We start from the raw sequence: 23,427 nt of genomic DNA on the forward strand, positions 1-23,427 counted from the left end.
GGACACCAAGGCCTCCCCAGGGCAGCTGTGGGACATAATCCCTCCAGCCTATCCTAGGTCGGCCTCGGGTGCCACCCGGCTGGGCATGCCCAGGACACCTCACCAGGGAGGCATCCAGACTAGATGCCCGAGCCACCTCAACTGGCTCCTCTCCTTGGGAAGGAGCAGCGGCGCTACTCTGAGCCCCTCCCAGATGAACGAGCTGCTCCTAGGGTGAGTCCGGCCACCTTACGGAGGAAACTCATTTCAGCCGCTTGTCTCCGCGATCTCGTTCTTTCGGTCACGACCCAAAGGGGACACAGATCGACCGGTAAATTGAGAGCTTTGCCTTCCGGCTCAGCTCTCTCTTCACCACGACGGTCCAGAACAGCGACCGCATTACTGCAGACGCTGCGCCGATACGCCTGTCGACCTCACGCTCCAACCTTCCCTCACTCGCGAACGAGACCCCCGAGATACTTGAACTCCTGAGGAAAGACTTCACTCCCAGTCTGTATTTTTCCAATTTAGAACCATGGCCGTCAGGACCACATTGTCTGCGGATAGCAGAGACGAGATCCTGAGGCCCCCAAACTGGACTCCCTTCGATGACTTGGTTGCACCTCAAAATTCATTTTCAATGCCGCTTATCCTCATTAGCAGCTGACTTTGGGCGAGAGGCGGGGTACACCCTGGACTGGTCGCCAGCCAATCCCACCCACATTCATACCTATGGACAATTTAGAGTCGCCAATTAACCTGACATGTTTTTGGAATGTGGGAGGAAACCGAGTACCCGGAGAAATCCCACGCACGCACGGGAGAACATGCAAACTCCACACAGAGATGCCCAATGGAGATTCGAACCCAGGTCTTCCCGATTTTCTGACTGTGTGGCCAACACACTAACCACTAGGCCACCGTGCGGCGCCTAGAAATTCAGTCCATGAAGACTATGAACAGAATTGGTAACAAAAGGGCAGCCTTGGCGGAGGCCAACGTTGACTGGAAACAGGCTGGACTTACTGCTCCTGCTCCGGTTGTACAAGTACCGAATGGCATGTAGTAGCGCGCCACCAACCCCATACTCCCAAGGGACACGGTCGGTCCAACGACTTTTCCAAGTCCACAAAGCACAAATAAACCGGTTGGACAAACTCCCATGTACCCTCCAGTACCCTTGCAAAGGTGTAGAGCTGGTCCGCACGAAAACCACATTGCACCACGTGTAGCCGAAGTTCGCCTAACGGTCGATCCCTTCTCTCAAGCACCCTGGGTTAGACTTTCCCGAGGAGGCTGAGGAGTGTGATCCCTCAGATGCTCAAGTTGAATAAAACAAACGTACAAAATTATCCATCAAATTCCACCAACTTATGTGCCAGTTTTTTAATTTCCAAAGTGAGCTGGGCTAACAGAACATGGGTGTAATTAGAACCAGTGGAATCATCTAATTAGAAGAACAAGAACAATATTACAATAAAGAGAACACTTGAGCTTTAAAAAAATAACAGCAAATAAAAATCAAATTAGATAAAAACCCCCCCAAAAAGAAAAAAACACTCATCTTCATAATAATAGTTATTTTCTTTTAAAAGAGATCTATAAGTTGCTAGATTTTTTTCTCTGCATTGTCTTTTTTTCCCTGTTGGAATAAAAAAAATCCAGTCTTTTTTTTGTCCGAGCACCACCGCCGCCCCCAACCCCCAGCCCCGAAAGCGCTCAGCTCGGAGCACATGACAACACCGAGAAACACGTGTGAATAATCCTGGCGGCGGGGCGGGGCGGGGCGGTCGCAGCAGTTACAAAAAACAAACAAACAAACAAAAAAAACCCAACCACCAATGTGGGTGTACAACTGAAAAGTAGTGATAACAACGACCATGATGCTAACGCTAACATTGTGATTAGAGAGCAGCTTTGTTGGAATATGTACACTGTGAGCTTTGTCAGCAGGATGCTGCTGCTTCTTCTTGTTATTTTCATTATTGATGCTACACAGCACTCCGACCCTGTTTTTGTCACCGCCACACTAAATCTTTGTGGCTACAAAAAAAGAAAACTAAATTCACTCAGATTTAGTTTCCACGGAGCGGCCATCTTGAAAAGTGGGCCATAGAACAACCGTTTTTTGTTGTTAAATATATTCTTCACATGTCGTAGTTCTACGTCAGAAGCTCCATAAAGATTCATTATAATTTATTTCTTCCAGTGAAAATATATTTACCATATATATAATATGTACTTTCAGTTCTTTTTTCCCTTTTTTTTTTTTAAACTTTATGGCGCTGGTTCGTCCACAACGCCACGATTCCTTCCTTCCTTCCTTCCATGGTCGTACTGTGAGACGCATCCTGGCAATCCAGCGTGAAAACCACGCAGCGTGTTTGGTGTCCGTAGAAATATTCCACAAAGACACGAAGCCGCTGGTAAAAAAAAAAAAAAACGCTTCCTGTGTGTTGGCTTGGTTTGGGACTTTGGCAAAGACGAGAGCTGGTCGTCGCCTGAATGACGCGCTGATGGAGAGCGTGTGCTAGTCGTCGCCGCGAGGACGTCGGCTACTCGCTGGCTCCCTCTATCCTCCGCCCCCCACTTTGACCTCCTTGCTCCACATGCCATCAGATTTGAGTCTCTTGCACGTTCTCCTTGGAGCCGCTCTTGAAGAGCAGCGGCTCGTTCTGCCCCTTGGCCATGAGGCCCTTCAGGGAGCTGTGCAGGCTGAGCTGGGGCAGCGGCACCGGGGTGGGCAGGGTGCCGGTGGAGCTAGGGACCTGGGAGCAGGACATAGTCATGTTCTGAGAGCAAGGCAGAGGGTTGTTGTTGTTGTTGAGGCCCATGGGGGTGCCCATGCCCAGCCCCACCATGTTGTTGTTGAAGTGATGGGACTTGTAGTAGTTGAGGTGCTCGGAGCGGGTCAGGCTGGGCAGGTTGACCACGTCTGAGTGGTGCCGCCGCAGGCTGTGGCCGCCTCCTATCCCGCTGCTCTGCGTTATGCCAGAGCCCCCAGAGATGCCTCCGCCCCTGCCGCCGGCCCCCAGTTCGTCCTCCACGTTGATGATCTCGATGGCACGGGCGGGGCCGTGGTGCTTGTGCAGCTGGTGCTGCTTCCTCAGCTTGTAGAAGACCACCAGCATCACGGCCGCCATGAAGGTGATGGCCACGAAGCAGCCGATGATGATCTTGGTGGTTTTCATCACGTCATCCAGGCCCGAGAAGCCCGGCTCAGTGATGGGCACAGTGAAGGTGGGTCGGGTGGCACGGGGGGACGAGGAGGACCAGTCGATGGACAGCGAGGAGGGCGTGGTGGGGACGCCGTCCGGCCACAGGTGCCCGGAGGGAGTGGGGCCGGGGAGGACGCCGATGAAGGTCTCATTGATGGCCACCAAAGCGGACTCCTCCTCTCCGGGCGTCTCCACAGTTTCCACGGTGACGGTGGTGAAGTAGGTGTAGTTGACGCTGACATCGGCGGCGGTGACGTTGAGGACGGCAGTGGCAGTGGTGTTGCCGGCGGCGTTGGTCACCATGCAAGTGTACTGGCCCGTGTCGCGCAGGGTGACGTTGGTGAAGTTGAGCGTGCCGTCGTGTAGCACTGAGATGCGCACGCGGTATGAGCCGTGTGTCATCAGCGTGCCGTTGGGCGTGATCCAGTTGACCGACGTCGTGGAGGTGCTGGTGCGGCACTTGAGCTCGGCGGCCATGCCCTCGGTGACGTTGAGGTCAGTGGGCGGCTCCACGATGACGGGCGCGTAGCAGGTGAAGTGGCTCTGATCCAGCTCGCCGATGTACTTGCCCTTCAAGAAGGGCGGGGCATGGCAGCGGGCGCAGCAGGTGGTGTTGCTGGGCACCGTCTCCTTCAGCCACCAGCTGAGCCACAGCACGTCACAGTTGCACACCCACGGGTTGTGGTTGAGGTGCACGCGCTCCAGCTGGTGCAGCGGCGTGAAGAGGTCGTGTGGCAGCGAGTGCAGCGAGTTGTGGGACAAGTTGAGCTCCTCCAGGTTCTTCAGGTCGTCAAAGGCATTGCGCTCGATGACCGACACCTGCGAGTGCATGAGCCACAGCTTCCGCAGGGACACCAAGCCCTGGAAGGAGCCGGGGCGGATGATCTCCAGGCGGTTCCCCGACAGCTCCAGCTCCTCCAGTCGCACCAGCGCCGTCAGCTTGGGGATGTCCTTGAGGCCGCACATGCCCAGGTTCAGGTAGCGCAGGTTGACCAGGCCCACAAAGGCGGCGTCCGAGATGAAATCCAGCTTTTTGAGCTCGCCGAGGTCGAGGCGTCGCAGCGAGGGCACGCGGTGGAAGGCGTAGCCTGGCAGCGTCTCGATGGGGTTGTTGCGCAGCCACAGCTCGCGCAGCTTGCTGAGGTACTCGAAGGCGTGCGATGGCACCAGCGTGAGGCGGTTGTCGAACAGCTCCAGCGTGTTGAGGTTGGGGAGGCCATTGAACGCGCCCACTTCAATCTGACGGATCTGATTCTTGGAGAGCTGCAGGATCTCCAGATGCCTCAGGTGCTTGAAGGTGTCCGACTTGATGACCTGCGGAGGGACGAAAGGCAAAGTTATCGCCTAAAGACAACGCCCACTGTTACCTTTGTGGACAAAAGTATTGGGACAGCTCCTGATCAATGAATGAATGACAGGTTGGACTCGAGTCCGCTTTTAGCCCAATGGAGGGACCCAGAGGAGCACCCGTTGCTCGTTGAGAAGAGCAGCACATGCTTACAGACGGGTTTTTTTTCCCCCAAAATATTTTAACTTCCTTCTTGTGAGTTTTATTCTTGTAATTATGACATTATTCCCATAATATTTAGACTTTATTTTTGTAAGGAGCCGGAAGTCTGGATAAGCGGAAGAACAAGGATGGATGGACTTTAAAAAAAAAAAAAATTCTACTTTCTTTAATTTTTCAACTTTATGTTATTAATTGATGTTATTTTTTTCTCGTTAGATTACAACTTCTTCCCTCTGAATATTTGGACTTTATTCTTGTAAAATTACTGCGGATTTTTCAGATTTTGTTGTCGTGTTTTTTTTTCTTTTTTAAAGTTTTCTTGTTAAATTCTATTTCTATACTGTGCTGCAAGACAATAATATTTATGTGTCATGTGGCTGGTCAGCTGGTGTAGGCTCCAGCTCACTGGTGAGCCTAATGAGGACAAGCGTTGTAGAAAATGGATGGCTAGATGTAATTAAGTCATGTTTATTATGTTTTTATTGGCGGCACGATGTTGCTTTCCAAGCGCACAAGCAGTGGTATTACACTTGTAATTGTCAATAATTGAGTGAGTGTAAAACAAAAGTTCAATAGGGCGACTCTTAAATCTTTCACACTGTTATGTGAATGTGTGTGTGTGTGTGTGTGTGTGTGTGTGCATGTGCGCTCAAAGCTTGGTGTAACAAACGCACACACACACACACACACACTACTCCTGGAGAGGAGCCACCGTCACCTCCAAATGTAGAGCAGGAAGTGGGAGTGGAGGGGGTTTGTCGTCAGGAGGGTGTGGGGGCTGTCAAGGCTTGACTGCGAGGAAACTCAGCCAAGGAAAAAATAAGCCAGAGAATCTAGGATGCCTTCAGGTGTTAAAACATTTTTAGCTTTTTTAATCATTTCAAGAGGCGCTGCAGGACGCGAGCCAGCGAATCAAACTTTATTAACTAAAAAGGCAAACTAATATTGTCTTTTTTTTGTCCCCTTAAAACGTCTCCCATTGCATCTTGGTCATGTGCCAAAATACTTGAGATGGAAGCAGTGGCGGTTCTTGCTTCAATGGCGCCCCCTTCTCACTATTAGCTTTTGTTTATCCACTTCATGTCAGCACTTAGTATTTTTTCCCCTCTCATCCTTGTGGCGCCCCCTACAGGATGTCACCCTGGGCCCATGTGACCCATGGTAGATGTCTGCACATTCCTGATTCAGCAAATGTGACAATTTTGGTCCAAAAAAAAAAAAAAGTTTATTATTTTTTTGTCTCTGAAAATAGTCTGTTTTTTCCCACAGACAACATTTCATTCACAATAAGTTGGGAATAATTTGTACCACCTTAAGAAAAAAAAAAAAACATGCGCAGAACCGATTTTCGGTACGGATCGTGTAGTGACAAGATCCATTCTCGTCTTCAGTCATGCTAAGCTACGGATAATCCTTTCGTCTTCTTGACAGACGGACTGTCAAGCAGTTGCTAGTCTTGCGATACCCGGTGCATGTCTCTGCAGTCTATTCATCTGTGGCTATAATGATGGTGCTCATCCATCGAAGAGGCTGCACCGATGCACTTGCGTCTCTCGCTTGTCAAACCGGAGATCCAGTTGCATTGGTTTATCTTTCACAACCCTAGTTAGCACTAGCTTCTACAGTCAATCAGGCTTCAAAACTGGAACGACAACAAGCAAGCAGTGTGGATTATGCAGACGTGGCTTGGAGAAACACCTTCTCTAGCCTCTAGCCTGACGAACAGGCTAAAGGCTACACCGTGACTGCCATTCCATGTGTTCACGTGTTATCTTACATTAGTGGCGAGTTGCTATACATTTTACACTTGATGTGTTTAATAAGCGTGTGAGGCATATTTAGGAATTAAACCTGGATTGTGTAGTGGGTAACATTACTTTTAAGACAAGTACAGCGACAAAATATTAGGGCTGTCAAATGATTAAACATTTGAATCAGATTAATCAGTTTGTAAATGTATTAATCACGATTAATCACCATTAGCAACTATGTGTAAAATATGGCCATTTTGACTGTATTGAATGAAGAGAAAGATACAGGACAGGACAGGATGCTATACTGTGTATTTGTATGTATTAGCAGCTCCACATGAACTGAATATGTCCATCAAGCTAAAAGATACCACACAAGTCTAAAAATCTATTTGTCTAACACTAGTCTCTTTAATAGTAGCAGAATCACACTTTAAACCGTGTTATTATGAGCAATGAGGGGTTGCGTTCAATGACATCATGTAAATGTTGTGTATTTTCCAACACACTTAAATGTAGCAAATTGTACATCCGAATCAAGAGTTACTGAGTGATAAGAATATCCACTTCATGTTTTTCTTTATCTGCCTGTTTATTTACAAGCACGTGCACGCGCGCACACACACACACACGCGCGCACGCACACTACAAAGCCGTTTGTGATGTTCGGAGTGTCCCTGAATGTATCTTGTGTTCTTGTAATGAGAATGTGGTTCCCGTGTGTGAGTTGGCGATACATACGTTATGTGGTGTTGGAGTTGTACTGCTGATGGCGTGTTCTGGGCAGAATGAAGTTAGAAAAGACCATCAGACCCTGTGTGACTGTGTGGGGGCGCTCCACTGTGCTTTCGTCTGTCATCATAACAGAGAGGCGTGCTTGCCCTGGTGCAAATGCATTAATTACACAAAAAGAGTTACCTAATAAATGAAATAAATGAGTTACCACCATTAATGCGTTATTTTTGACAACTTAAAAAAATATATGACAATATATTGCAATCTACTAATTTAATTTCTATTACGTTACACTCTTCTGCACTCTGTGTGTTTGCTAGCGGCCCCGCCTCCACCCACTGAGACAAAGAGACTGTATGACCGACAAAAGGGCTCACTCCGTTCATGCCGCTGTTCCGTGGAACAATTTGGCCAGGGTGCTGAAACCAATGCATGTGTGAACCCTCTTCCTGCTTGTTTGGAAGCGAGAGACAACAAAATGTGGCACAAAAAAAAAATGGCAATGTATTCAGGCTGGCAAAATGATCAAGTTCATTTTCATTTATTGTGTGATTAATTAATTTATTATCATCCCAGGTCTAGCGCCCACCAGACTTTTCTTCTGAACAAGAAATGTCACGTTTTAATCTCGCCAGATCTTGTGACACGAGATCTTGTGACACCCCTCGTAGCGAGTCAGCTTGTGTGTCAAATATAGACATCTTTATGGGCACATTTAGTACTTGTTGTTTAGTATTATTATACAATTATTATAATTATTAGAATTACTTGGACAGGTGGACATTCTGCAGTTAACTGCTCCGCCTCTGCAAAAAAATAATCTCGGGACTCGGGGATGCGTTTCTAAAGCACACACAAGGCGGCACCGAGTCACACGAACGTTCTGCTCAATTTAGGAAAGATTCTGCAGCTTCTTAAATAATCCCCACCTTTCCTTCTTTTTGCCTTTCTTTTGTCTCCCATTCTTCCAGCTTACTTTCCCGTCAGAAGTGAAGTTTCAAAGCAGAAACCTGCATTGACAAGTTAAGCCGAAAATCCCAAACTGGCCTGTCTTCATTCAGATGATGATGTTTAAAACAAGCACCGTGTGTGTGTGCGTGTGTGTGTGTGTTTGTGCGCGCACATAAATGCTCCCCAAGGCAAATATGAGTGTGCTGTTGTGCATGTGGTTCCATGACTTATTGACTTGCAGCAATAAACAGCACTATGAGACATGTGCAATTAAGAAGCTATGTCCCATATCGACGTGCAAGGCAAGCATCGTTTGTTGATTGCAAACATCGTGTTTTTTTCCTTAGCAGATGACATCAATTAAAAGCTCGCTTGTTTGTGACAAGAGAATTAATTACAAACACGTCAGTGACATGTCAGAGTCATTAAAAGAACATTTTTTTTAAGGTTGCCATTTATTGTACAGCTAAAGGTAGCGCTGCTCTTGTAGTACCACCCTTTTCCTCAGGAGGCAGAAGTGAGTCGCTGCAGTCTGTGAAAGCTTGCAGCGCTAATGCTAAGGAAGTTAGCCTCACCCTTACAGTACACATGTTGCAGCGTCTGAGTTGGCGGACTTGCGCCCTTACACTTTTGAGTGCATAAGTGCACTTGCGTATTATGCACTTGCATATTTCCACTTCGTCTTTTAGTGCATGTGTGGTGCGTGTGCAGTGACGAACACTTACCACCAAGGGGAGGGACTACATTTGAAGAAAATAAAAATAAAAAAAGTAGACTGGATGTCTACTATATTTGGTAATATGAGTGTAAAGATGACTATAAGGGTGTTAGTTTACGTCTAGAGCAGGTTTGAATGATCTCACAAGAACCCCTAACATGATATACTGTTGTGGCCCTAAACCACACCAAGCCAAAACAGAATTCTCAATTCCGAACTTACTTCCTGTCCGCCACCCATTCTGCTCCCCGAGCACCGGAACACCAAAAATGTCTATTATATTAGGTAATAGGAGTGTAAAGGTGACTATAGGGGTGTTGTTTCATGTCTAGAGGTCTCTAATGTTAAAAATACATATTTAGAAGGTTGTAAACAGGTTTTCTGTGCTCTAACTATGAAAATATTTCATTGATTAAAAAAAAGGAATCCTACTTTGTGGAAATTCACTTATCACAGTCGGGTCTGGAACCAATTAACGCCATTAACGAGGGATTACTGTACACTGAGTGTTTGTATTTAATAATATAGCGTGTACAATGGGTGCTTAGCTCCTGAGTGCTCGGTCTAGCATGTATTACTGTCGCTGCGCACGTAACGGACACGACGATTGCAGCATTTACCAGCTTCTTCTTCTTCTGTTCACTACTTTTCCGCCGCTCCAGATTGATTACCAGCTGCCACTATTTCACGTTAGCATCTCCCCTTTCCGCTCCGTAGCCAAGATGGCGACTATTTAGGGTGGTAAGTGTCATCAGAGTACTGACGGTGTACTGCACTCACGCACTTAATAGACTACTGTAAGTGTACTCGTCAATACGCAAGTGCGCCAGTTGACACATCCTTATTGGAATGGGGGGGGTTTGAATGCAAAATATAGATTTTTGCTCAATTCTTGTTTCAGGAAACAGCTTTTTTCTTTTTTTTTTTTTAAAACAAAAGTTTCATATTTTAAATGAATATATTGACAAATAGTGCCTACCTACTTATATGGTGTAATTACAGCTTGCATTATAAGAGATTGTTGGGTTGATGTGGGTTTTTAGTCTACATTAGTGATGTCATACAGTATATAGTATGTTCAATGTATAGCGTCTCCAGTTTGTGCTAGACATTAGATGAAATGTTTATGAAATATGATGACGACGACGTTTGGGAGCTGACCTGTATGGAGTTCTCCTGCAGGTTGAGGTATCGCGTGTTGACAGAGATGCTCTCTGGGACGTCGTCCAGGTTCTGCCTGGTGCAGATGACGCGGCTGGCCTGGTTGGAGCAGGTGCAGTGGGAGGGGCAGGAGGAGGCGGCGCCCACCAGCTCGGACCCGGGAAGCAGGAAGTGCAGCAGCAGCTGGGCCAGCAGAAAGAGGAAGGGGGGAGGGCCGGGAAGGCAGGTCAGCGTGGCGATGCGCATGGCAACTGGGTCATGACCCGGCGCTGCGATCCGAAGGTACGGCCCACGTATCTGGAGAAGCCTTGGCTTTCCTTCTGCTCCGCCTCCTCACTGCTGCATCCCGCCCGTCCTGCTTGGGCTCCCTCGTGTTGTTGGAACATAAGACGTGCGCCAAAGCAGACGCGATTCCCTTTCTTCCCTCCTCTTGTTGGCGAGACAAAGGCAGGAGTCACTGTTGAGCAGCAACACGCAAACATAAAAGAGAAGAAGAAGAAGAGAGTGTGTTCAAGACGGCGCGCTCGGTGTTTTCCTCCAACAGAACAAATAACAGCGAGACATTTATAGCTCATCATCTGTGGGGGGGGCGGCTTGTCACAAAGAATCTTTAGGAGGCATTACAACTTTTTGTGGCAGCGCTCAAATCAAATCCCACGTAATCCCCCGGCAGACGCCTTGTCACGAGTCATCACATCGCGGCGCCGACGGCAGGTGCGCACCTAGCCCTGTCATTAAGCTGTTACCACCAAGGCCCAACGATTTACACATGCCTCAGGAGGATGCTCTTCCACTTCAGTCCTCCAGGTGGCAGTAATGTGCAAGATAAAGGAACAAGCACAGCTCCATCTGCTGGAAACGGTGGGTCATTACCACCAATTTGCCCCAAATGCAACTTCATCTGCATGAGAAAGTCAAACGGGTTTTCCGTGCTCAAACTACAAAAATATTCCATTTATTAACATTTAATCCTACATCGCAGTCGGGTCTGGAACCAATTAACCGCTATAAACGAGGGACGTACGCAAAAAAGCCTATTATCACACGCCGTACCGCTGCGATGGTTACTCTGGCAAACGGGACAGCGGAGGTTTTCCCAGGAGTCTTTACAGTGGAAACGGAGAGAAACGCTGTTTGGCTACTTAGCGTCACTAGCAATCCCGTTTTCACGGCTGATTTTCGTTGTGCGTGTTAATGATTTCATCAGCGATGAGAGCAGGAAAATCAGGCTGATAAGCGATCATTCCCGGCCTTAATTACACTCCCGACAAACCTTGAAAACAACAGCAAGACAACGCTGCCGGCTTTTTGTTGGAGGCTGAGATGCTAATTCCGAGCCTGCGGAGGCGCGGTGCTCCGCATCCTCAGGAGGACGCTCACCGCCGCCGCCGCAGTCTGCATTAGCGCTAATGGGCGGGTGGCTAGCGTCCGGAAGGAGGGGTGGGGGGCGCACCTCTGCCGGTCTGCAGGTGGTCGAGACGCTCGCAGGCCGCAACAGCTCGCTTCTTGTTAACCACGGACGCAATGATGCCACTTTGACACGGTGGGTGAGGAGGGAGAGGGATTATTAATCTGATGGATGAGTGTATGGCTGCGGGCAGGGGAGGGAATTATCAACAGCACAGTAATAGATGAATACTGAGCAGCTGCAGGGGGGGGGTGGGGGGGTGAGAGGAAGGGTGAGTGAAAGGGATGATGAGGGATAAAGATGGTATAAATAGTGCGGCCGGAGTAAAAGAGATTAAAAAGAGCGAGAATAAGGAGGAAGAGAAGAAGAAGCATTAATATTAATCACCTCAGTCACTGAGAGAAGAAGAAGCAGAACAAGGAGGGGTGGGGGGGCAGTAGGGACGGAGACATGGAGGTGAATGACAACATCCAGCATGAATATGAAACAGGTGACATGCAGCCAGGTTGTTCCTGAGGGGGCGGAGCAAACAGGTCGACAGGCAGAGGCGCTTTGCAGGGTTGGTGGCGGTGGAGGGGGGGCGGGGGGTTGTGAGGGGGGGTGATCAATAACGCAGTAGTTCAATGACACTAAAACACACACAAGGACACACTGATAAATCATCCACAGCACAGCAGCCCCTTTTTTTTGGGGGGGGGGGGTGAACGGCTAAAAAAAGCTCCCCCACCCAAACAGTTATTTTTGGAGTCTTCTGTTCATTTTTTATTTTTTTAGACATTCCTCAAATAAATATTTTGTTCTTTAATGCCCACCCCATAATCACCTGTCACCCCCACCTAAACCCGACCCCACACCTCATTACGCATCTCCAAGCCCCCCATCCTCCCCCACGCAGCAGCAGAATAGACGATGCAGTGACCTCGCACTTTGATGAAACATTAACCTGCTACAATGTCACACATTAACCCCCTGACCCCCCCACCTAAACCCCCTTCCTTTTTACACACACACACACACGCACACACACACACACACACACAGACTGCAGCTTCCTTTCCCAGCTTTGCTCTGACTGGCGCTGCATTCAAATGTTCGCCCACAGTTACCATGGTTACTATTCAGCGCTCCATCCAGCTGTATCCCACCAACTACCCCTCCCCCTCATCACCCCCGCCCCCTCCTCCTCGCTCATTAGCACCCCAAACACACGCCTGTACAAATGGCACGGACCAAACACGGCGACATGGGCACGGCGTGGCACAATCATTATCACGCCGTGTACTAGCACGGCGGCACGGAGGAACGAGACCAGCGCCACCGTCCAGGTCAGAGGTCAGACTGACATTATGATGACTTCAGCCATATAAAGTATTAGCAGGATGTCGTCACATGTCCCATCACATTTCTGCATTTGCTTTAACCAAACTTGGACTTTAACCAAAATATTTAGGAAAAAAAATGCCTCAAAAGTCAAACAAAACCTGGCGTTCAAACCAAATCCCACGTGACCTCAGCAAATCACATGGGACTTCAGCTCAGCGGGCACCTCGTGGTGCTTTGTGTACTACTTCTACTGTATATGTGCTAGCGATGGCAAGCACACAAGAGTGCGATGGAACATGCGTGAGTCGCATCCTGTACTTGATTCACAGATCACACGTGCAGAAGGCGCACTTGCGTAACAACTTTTGATTCGGGAACGCGGTTGACTCGAGTCACATGTTAAAGATCGTATGTGTGGAATCTGTCACAGGTTGTGTGTGCAGAAACTCGCACAAGTTGTGAATTGAGCAGTCAATTGACTCGAGTCACTGGTCACAGATTGCATGAGCAGAAACTCGCATGAGTCGGGTTCTCCATTCACTTGAGTCACCCGTCGCTGATCGCGTGTGCAGAAACTCGCACATGCGCCACAAGGTGTGAATCGGGTACTTGATTCACTTGAGTCACCCGTCACTGATCACATGAAACTCTCACATGAGCAACAAGTTCCACCCCTTCCCCCAACATTTAATCACGTCCTGACAAGTTACTAGGTTTTCTTTTTTAATTTATTTAGCGGTAGCAGGGGTGAGTAAGCAAACAAGTTAACACAGACGAGTGAGCCCCAACTCAGTAAAAAAACCCTGCATGTTTTGAACAACTCTTTCATGACTCACAGCTTTCTAATGTTTACACTTATGCAATTCAACATGAAAGAAGCAGAGCTTATCAAATCCTACTCCTTTCCCATGTCTCAGCGTTTACTGATCATTTTTGTAATTAAAAAATAGATATTTTCTTAGCATGTTAGCCAGCAGAGCGGGAAGACCTGGGTTCGAATCGTGCATACGTGGGTTTTCTCCGGGTACTCCGGTTCCCTCCCGCATTCCAAAAAACATGCATGTTAGGTTAATTGGTGACTCTAAATTATCCATAGGTATGAGTATGAGTGTGAATGATTGTTTGTCAGCTGGGATAGGCTCCAGCGACCCTAATTAGAATAAGCGGCATAGAAAATGGATGGAAAGTCATTTCCTTAGTTAGTTGGCTTCCTGTGTTCAAAGCTAAAATGTGTCATTTTAGGAGGTCTTGTTTTCTTCGCTGGAGGGCGTGAGAAGGTAAAAGTCTTTACCATACCATACCAGTGTGCATGTCGTGTGTGTTGTGACCGGGGAAAAACATGCACTTCACTTCCTGTTATTCCCAACGCGCCGCCTGCTTGCAGACATTCCACTTGACGCGCTATAAAACATTGAGGAGCGCCTTTAAAGCTGCATGATTAGGTTCAGTGAGATATTCCAGACGTCCCGCGCGAGGTTTTCGCACGTTTAGCGCGTCGCCCTAATGCACGCTGACATATTTGATATCTTTGGACGCGTGACAGGAATTTTTAATCAGGTTTTGTGAGCACAGCTGAATGTTTAATGGCGGACGTGTCGGCAGGCTAGAGGAGGTTAAAAGACTGCCGTCTTGGCGCGTTTGATTCGGGCTGCTCGATTGCATCCTGTGGATCGGACTTCCTAAAGACCGCGTCCGCCTCTCGAGGAGTGGGGATTACGTTAGTTCTATCATTGTTCTAGTTAGCGTAGTTCTATAATTTGGCTGCGAGAAAGGGACGTCAAAGTGAACCCGACTCATAAAAAAGGTTGTGTTGTCAGATTTGAGTTATGGGTGACAAAGCATCTTATTGTTATTATTATTATTATGAGTGTTTACTTTTAACATTTCAACTTCAAATACAGCCTTTTGCTGTTTTTTTCAACTTTTTTTGTTGTTGTTGTTTTTTTTTAAACGTCTTCATTGTATTTTTAGAATGAGCCACAGGCCCATAAATCACAAGCACACCCCAAATGGCCCCTAGGGTCACACTTTGGCCACCCCTGCTTTAAACAATGGTGGCATACTCGGAAGCAACCAGCAGAGGGCACAATAATCCAGGCCTAACAAGTTTCCTGCCAAAATGGGCTGCAGGGGTGCATCAAGTTTGGATTGTTTTTGGGCTAGAAATGATGTTTCGCTATTATTTCGCGGGTAAAGTAGAAAACTAATGAAGAAAGCTAGGCTACATTAGACCTGATGGAAAAGTCACCATGGGAGGTGGAAAAGAGGTACTGTATGTGCACAAAAAGATAACAAATCCAGGAAACAGGAAGTGTGTGAACAAGGTGCATTGAGCACACATGTAGCAAGAGCACAGGGGAAGTCCAGGCACAAACAAACAAACGTCCAACGTAAGCGCGTGAACCGAGCCTACATAGAATCATCATTACTAATCACAAGCAGGTGCGCTTATGGTGAAGGTGTGTGTTTTCTGCAAAAAAAACGTCCTATTTTTGGACCAGAAATCTGCACATTTGCGGGGGGAATGCTGAATGGCGAATGTGCGCCGATCCACTCTATTCCACTAAGGCAGCGATCGCCAACCCGTGGCTCCGGAACTGCATGCGGCTCTTCAGCTCCCACACCAAGATCTGTGATTTTTTTTTTTTTTTAACACCAAAGCAGTGGAAATGTGTGTTTTCAAAAACAGTATGAAATATCCGACTCACCGCAAGTCAGTGAATGCATCTACACTGCCTTCTGACTGCTGATCGGATGAGCAAGGGAAGCGGGAAGGGGGTCAGTGTGCTAACAACACACAAAAAAAAAAAAGTCTTGAGAGTGTGCTGCCCCCGCGGAAAGCATTCCATAACTATGAATTCGTCCCTTAAAAAAATTGTCAGAAGAAAATCGAAAGTTTCATTCCGAATGGATATAGTATTCCTTTGCGTTCACTGCCCGTGACGCTGGCTTCCCCACCTGTGTGCTTGACATGTGGCGGGAAATTAGCAAACAATAGAAAATGTAACATGGAAAGACATTTTCAAAAAACAAGAACTCGGCTTTTTCTGAAAAGTACCAAACTGCAGATGGGCATAAGGGAGCGATTTCGGAACTCCTACGGAAGGTTGAGCAGAGCAAACATACTTTCAGGAAGTGGATGAAGGCTCCACACTCAACTACAGCTGCTAGCGTTGTAGCTGACTCGCTGCACTGGAGTGTGCAAGGCGGGAGAAGCTGTTCACTGATGGAGATTACATGAAAGAGTCGTCCATAAAAATATCACAGCATCTATTCTCCAAATTAAAAAACAAACAGACATTATCCAGAAAAGGAAAGTAATACCCCTCCCTGCAAAGACAGTCAAGGACAGGACCAATAGAATGGCAACAAACATCAGCAGTTGGCAAATTGATGACATGAATTCAGTGCAAGCATATTGAATAGCCTGTGAGGAGTCAAGTGATGTAAGCGACATTGAGCAGCACTGATATGTAGATATGTGAACTCTGATGGGCTTTTTTAATGTTAAAGTTGGCTATTTTTCTTTTACTTTTACACAAATAAAGGAACAACTCAAAAAAGCCTACATAGTTCAGTGTTTAAATGATTTCCAAGTGAGCCTATGCACTCTGTTAGTTGAATTTTTAAAAGTTTATAAGCTGTGTTATTTTATGCGGCTCCAGACCGTTTTTCTTTACTGGAAGGCAAAATGGCTCCTGTGATGCCAAAGGTTGCCGACCCCTGCAGTAAGGGATACCTGGTTTGGACAGCAGGATGCCTCGTTTGGTCGCCAGCAAGTCAGCACGAAACATATTGATAACGACCAAGATGGCTGCTCACCAAGCTCAAGAAATGTCGGAGCGACTTAACGTGTCGATGGTGTGCGGAGGGAGCCGAGGCACGACCTTCCCAGCAACAATGCGAGCCATCGGGGCGGAGGCGGAATGGGACTTGAGCGATGGGCGTCCTCAATCAGGCACAAAATGTTGGCTGGCAGCTGCTGATTCACTGAATTGACTCAATCAATTAAGTTTTTATTAAAATGCATTTAGCGGCGCTGCGTCTCCCACATGATGGATTTGATCACATCTTTTGGATCGATGCGCTCATCGATCGGCCGTCTGAGGCGTTTCGCGTGCACAGGAAGTGCCTCTCATCTGGTCGCTAATGGAGACTTTTAATGCCCCGGGGCTTGCGAGCGCTGATGTGTCTGATCCTTTAAAGACCGTTGTGAGGGTGGCGGCTAGAAGAGCTCACGTAACAACAGCAATAAAACACAAATAAATACTGGCTGGTGAGTAAAGAGTGGTTATGTTTGTGGTCTAGCTGTGTGTGGACCATAAGGAGACCCTTGGGAACCCTGAGGACCAGTCTCTCACAGACATGGCATCATGGGGCATCGCTAGAGGGTGGACTCGTTTCTGTCTATCATCTTTGTAGACAGACTGATGATAGACCCCGTTGGGAAGCATCACAGCATTCCTACCCTAAGCAACCGCAACATCGGAGGGATTTGAGTCATTCTTCATGCTCAGCTGAACACTCCAACACAGCAAAGACTGAAAACCTGCAAACTCTTGTGAGCAGTCCAGTCAGTCCTGATTCTTTCAAGCGATTCTGACTTCCAGAAGACAACGCGTCAAACTGGATCAGACTCATCTTGACGCTTCATAATCAAGCCAACGTGACAGACTCCAAAGGGAGCACCAGTCAGTCAGATTGCCGTCTTCCACTTTCCCAAAAGGAGAGTCCACTGGGGTCAAGCTAAAGACATCCATCCGTCCATACATCCATTTTTAAAGTCATTTTTAAACACTTACATAGATGTTTTTATTGTTTATCTTGGGGGTCAAAAAGCTCTACAGCTTTTGCTCCAGTCAAGTTTTTAAGGCAAAAAAAACCTGCATTTGTACCTGTAAATTATTTCATTCATTCAGGTTCTTGTACTCTTTGGGCATTGAATTGATCGCAAATGGACTGTTCAGGTTGTGTAAGGAGACATTCTGAGCAGGCTTCGTCAGTCCGTGCTCAAAGACTAGATAGGACACCTCATTTCGCCTCTCGTCTGAGCAGCCTTCCGCAGTTCATGCTCAAAGACTACATAGGACGGCTAATTTTGCCTCTTGTCCAAGCAGGCTTCATCAGTTCCTGCTCAAAAGACTAGATAGGACAGCTCATTTTGCCTGTCATCCGAGCGGCCTTCATCAGTCCGTGCTCAAAGACTACACAGGACAGCTCGTTTCGCCTTGCATACAAGCAGGCTTTGTCGGTTTGTGCTTAAAAGACTAGATAGGACAGCTTGTTTCACCTCTCATCTGAGCAGGCTTTGTCAGTTGGTGCTTAAAGGGCTAGATAGGACAGCCCTTTTTGCCGGCGTGAGCGAGATGACCACAGGTGACTGTACAGTATGTGCAGCTGTGGCAGTGTAGTGGTTCACGTTGCCGACTGCGTCCATATTCAGTTGTGCCCCAACAGTGGCAGTGTATCTCGGCATAAATCAAAGGGAGTGTTAGTTACATCAGGAGCAAAAAAGGGAAAGAGGAGCTGATGTGTGAGCGTATAAAGCTGCCTGTCCAGGAGCAGGACTTCCACCCAGCTACAAATTTAAGAGAGATAAGCCGACACGATGACCTGCGAGTGCGCTGGATGAGGTGAAAGGACGCCAAAAGAAGACGTTGACTTCCTGTCGTGGTCCAGCAGGCAGGCTCATCTATCACACTCGGCGCTCGCACTCGTTGTAGGCACTTATAAACATTTAAAGCGTTTGACTAACCGCCAGGCAGAATTGACTTTGGGATGAAAGACCTGGGGGGGCTTTTAAAAAATGAAAAAGGCGAGCTCTGCATCAGGGCACCCAGGCTCTGATTTAATGGAGGACAAAAAATAAAAAGAAGAAGAAGCAGTTTCTTCTGGCAGGAGCTGTGGAGCGCCACACAAACACACACAGGGCTTTCTCTTTTTAATCATGCCCCCCACCCCCTTCATCATTCTTTGACAAAGGATCCTTATGAATAGTCCTAAATGAGACGCAGCAGGGGAGGGGGGGATGTGCTGTTAACTGGATAGGAGAAGGGAAGCTCCTCTCTCGCCCACTTCCTCCCCATGACTGACTGGACGGGCGGCGGCCTCGCTTCTCAATGAAGGTGTGACGTCACGGCGCGCACACGCACACACAAACGGTGACAAATGGCATCCTTTGTGCTGCCCCATTTACGTGCACGCCCCTGCAGGAAGGAGGTCCTGCGTTATGAAAACAAAGCGGCAAATCAGACGATACCCAAATCACACTGATCACTGTCTCCAGAAATTATCATGATTTTCCTTCACATGCCGCTAACGTTATGTGTTTGGAGACACCTTCCCATACCATAACATGAGAAAGTGTCTCCAAACTTTTGACTGGTCGTGTATCTGCGTCTGTTTTACCCTTCACCTCTTTTCATGGCTGTCATTGGACGGCAAAATGTCCAAATTCATGTGGAAAGACCAGAACTTTGGGGCAAATAAGCATCATAGTGGGAATTAATAACGGCATGTTAGGAATGGAATGTTTTCCACTGTGTGGTAGATGAGCATGTGGCCACACTTTGTCTAAAAGAGAGTGGAAAACATTCAGATGTTTGCACAATATTCAGAAACTATTCCTAACACCTGTTAGGAATGGAAATATTTCCTACTCTGTGTCAGACAAAGTACAGCAAGGTGTTTATCTACCACGGGGTGGAAAATATTCCATTCCTAACAGGCGCTTGTGTTTGCTGAATGTACAGACGCCATTTAGCTTTCACTGAGGCACAAACTCTTTTGGATCCTCAATGTGCTGCTGAAATGTCTTGCTTATTCTGTTTTTGCTCATCATAACAACAAAATTGGGACTTGTTTTAGGAAAATAACCCAACAAGTCTATTTTTAAAATTTCCACATTTTAAACAGCCACTCATCCGTGTCTAACGGGACGCGCTGCAGCACGGCACCGTCGCCCACTCGGTGCGTTCAAGGATGCGGGCGGGGAGACCTCATCTATTCGCAATGAAGACGGGACCCCTTCCCCTTCAGTGGGGGCGGGTGGGGTGGGGGGGGGCATGTTCCAACCCCGCCTGACCTGAGGGGATGAGTTCACAGAATCATGCTGGGATGAAAGTCTGGCTCGTGATAACGCTCTCGCTTTCTCGGTTTTCTACGTCACATCAGCGCCACAGCAAAAAGCACGCTTCAGTCAGAAGGACACATGCTAGCAAAGCGCAACAACAGGATGGAAGTCGGCCATTCTCGGCATGAGGAGCTAACAGCGTGTGTATTAAATGCTAGCAATGAATCAGAAGGTATCAACTCAGCACACATGCAACCACAAATAGCACCTGCTGTTGCCAATGGAAACGCATCGGCAGCCCGCAGAGCAAAGTTGGTACCGTGTTTGGAGAAAGATCTAAAGGGGGGGGCTCGCTCTAGACCAATCAAAATATTAAAAACACAAAATCCTAGCTGGTAAAGGCAAAGACGTCCTGCCAGTGCAATAAAAATGTAAACGGCCTTTCACGGAAATCACACTTCTATTTTTTGGTGTAATCCTGCTAACAGTGCTTCTATTATTATCACCTGCTACTATTGATCATATTACTATTGATCCCACACTACTATTGTTTATATACAATACTACTATCGATACGATGCTATTATTGATTGATTAATACTGTACTACTTTTACTCATATCCTATATACTACTATTACTCTTATACTAGTACAGATCATATACTGTACTACTTTTACTCATATCCTATATACTACTATTACTCTTATACTAGTACAGATCATATACTGTACTACTTTTACTCATATCCTATATACTACTATTACTCTTATACTAGTACAGATCATATACTGTACTACTTTTACTCATATCCTATATACTACTATTACTCTTATACTAGTACAGATCATATACTGTACTACTTTTACTCACATATTATATACTATTACTCATATACTACTATTGATCCGATACTACTATTGATCATATACTATACTACTTCTACTCATATACTATATACTACTACTACTCATATACTACAATTACTATTACTATTCATTATATACTGTACTACTATTACCCATATACTATACACTACTATTACATATACACAGTACTACTCATATACTACTATTAATCATATGCTACTATGAATCAAATACTACTATTGATCACATATTACTATTGATCTTACACTATTATTTACCATATACGGTACAAATATCAATCATATACTACTTTTGATTATATAGTGTACTACTATTACTCGTATACTAATATTAATCATATACTAATATTGGTCACATATACTAATGATCATATACTGTACTACTATTGATCATATATATTGATCGCGTACTACTATTGATCATGCACTACCATTGATATTATACTACTATTGATCACATACTATTATTTATCATGTACAACTGTTGATCACGTACCACTAGTAATTATACTCTACTATCGATCATATACTAATCTTGATTGTATACTACTATGGATGATGTACTACTACTGACTTTGATGTTGAAGATAAAAAGTGTGATGCGTGCTTGCAGATGATGATAGGAATGATTTCCGAGCGTTGTGTTGTGTGTATTATTGATGTATTTGTTGCTAATGAAAGTGGAGGTGCACTAAAGTGTGAAAGCCGCGTTCATGTGATCAATGATGCCACTGAAGTTTAACGTGACTTTAATGACGCTTGGCAGGCGGAGGAACATTAGAGACAGCAACACTGTGCTGCTTTTAAGACCCAAAACACAACATCTCTAACATCAATGCATAAATGTGTGTGAGTGTGTGGGTCTTGGCCACGCAAGGCACGGCATGTCAAAATAAAGCTCAGCATACCCTTCCCGCGTGTGCTATTTGTTTAGCTCGCCCTGCTTTGGATGTACAGCACAACACCAGGCTCCGGTCGGCTGCACTCATCCTGCTTTGTTGTTGCACATGAAATATTAAAACGCTGCTAAAAGACGCGCTCACGTGCGACACCCTCCAACACAAACGCTGCTGCTGATCACTTCCGCATAAAAACAAGGTCAAGGTGGACCAGAAAGTCAGAGGAAGGCGATGCCTGCACTCCAACACTGACATTCAAGTCCACTGCAATACACAAAGCCAGCGACATGCAGCAAATGGGGCAGCAATGCGGTGAAACAGCAGCTTGAATATTCCAAAAACAATAAAGACACGCGGCGCACCATCAGCTACACGCATTCATCTCCATCAATCCAACACAATAACCACCCTTCATGTGCGCTCACCAGACACACACTTCATTAGGGACATGAAGGATGGATTTTCACATGTACCATCGGGAAAATGATGTTTTTGTCCCTTACAAACTTATCAACAGTCCATTTTTATGGCAGAGGGAAACAGATACAGTCATGGAAAAAATGATGACACCACCCTTGTTTCTTCGGTTTATTGATCCATTTTAATGCCTGGTACAACTAAAGGCACATTTGTTTGTACAAATATAATGATGATAACGAATATAGCTCATAAGAGTTTCATTTGAGAGCTGATATCTAGCAACTTCACTGGTTTTCCTTATAGTAACCAAAATCACTTAAGTTCTGACATGAATAGCTGTAGCATTGCACTGACAAAAAATGTAACTCTTATGAGCTATTTTTGTTGTCATTGTTATATTTGTCCAAACAAAGGTACCTTTAGTTGTACCAGGCATTTCAATGAACAAGAAACTGAAGAAACGAGGGTGGTCTAATATACACTGCTCAAAAAAATTAGAGGAACACTTGGAAAACACATCAGATCTAAACTGGGGGAAAAATGATCTTGAATATGTTTCCTGATAATAAGTGGGTGATGTATTAGTAACAAAATGATGCCACATCATTTGATAGAAATGAAAATGATCACCCTATAGAGGGGGGAAACCAAAGACACCCCAAAAATGAAAGTGAAAAAATGATGCAGCACACCGGTCCATTTTGCTAAAATGTCATTGTAGCAACTCAAAATGATTCTCAGTAGTTTGTGTGGCCCCCACGTGCTTGTACGCATGCCTGACAACGTCGGGGCATGCTCCTAATGAGACTACGGATGGTGTCCGTAGTGTCCTGGGGGATCTCCTCCCAGATCTGGACCAGGGCATCACTGCGGTACCTGGACGCATGGAGGAAATTCCAGGAGACAGGTAGTTACTCCAGGAGAGCTGGACAGGGCCGTAGAAGGTCCTTCAACCCTCAGCAGGATCGGTATCTGCTCCTTTGTGCAAGGAGGAACAGGATGAGCACTGTCAGAGCCCTACAAAATGACCTCCAGCAGGCCACTGGTGTGAATGTTTCTGACCAAACATTCAAAAACAGGCTCCATGAGGGTGGCCTGAGGGCCCGATGTCCTGTAGTGGGCTCTGTGCTCACTGCCCAGCACCGTAGAGCTCGATTGGCATTTGCCATAGACCACCAGAATTGGCAACTACACCACTGGTGCCCTGTGCTCTTCCCTGATGAGAGCAAGTTCAACCTGAGCACATGCGACAGACGTGAAAGGGTCTGGAGATGCCGTGGAGAACGTTATGCTGCCTGCAACATCATTCAGCATGACCGGTTTGGTGGTGGGTCAGTGATGGTCTGGGGAGGCATATGCCTGGAAGAACGCACAGACCTCTACAGGTTAGATAAT

The 23,427-nt window shown here is 46.5% G+C and overlaps 1 protein-coding gene across 1 annotated transcript in view; it reads right to left on the reverse strand.

Moving 5' to 3' along the window:
• Nucleotides 1-1,737: 1,737 nt before the first annotated feature.
• The window catches only part of lrrc4ba (leucine rich repeat containing 4Ba), a 31,637-nt gene continuing 9,947 nt past the window's right edge, over nt 1,738-23,427 (reverse strand). The window contains exons 2-3 of the mRNA XM_054759871.1: nt 10,024-10,480; nt 1,738-4,511 (exon numbers count right to left, since the gene is read on the reverse strand). Of these exons, the coding sequence (XP_054615846.1) occupies nt 2,595-4,511; nt 10,024-10,269 (2,163 nt within the window). The 5' untranslated portion in view covers nt 10,270-10,480 and the 3' untranslated portion in view covers nt 1,738-2,594. The remainder of the gene's footprint in view (nt 4,512-10,023; nt 10,481-23,427) is intronic.

The sequence above is a fragment of the Dunckerocampus dactyliophorus genome, chromosome 18 (genome assembly GCF_027744805.1).
Source record: "Dunckerocampus dactyliophorus isolate RoL2022-P2 chromosome 18, RoL_Ddac_1.1, whole genome shotgun sequence".
NCBI lineage: Eukaryota > Metazoa > Chordata > Actinopteri > Syngnathiformes > Syngnathidae > Dunckerocampus > Dunckerocampus dactyliophorus.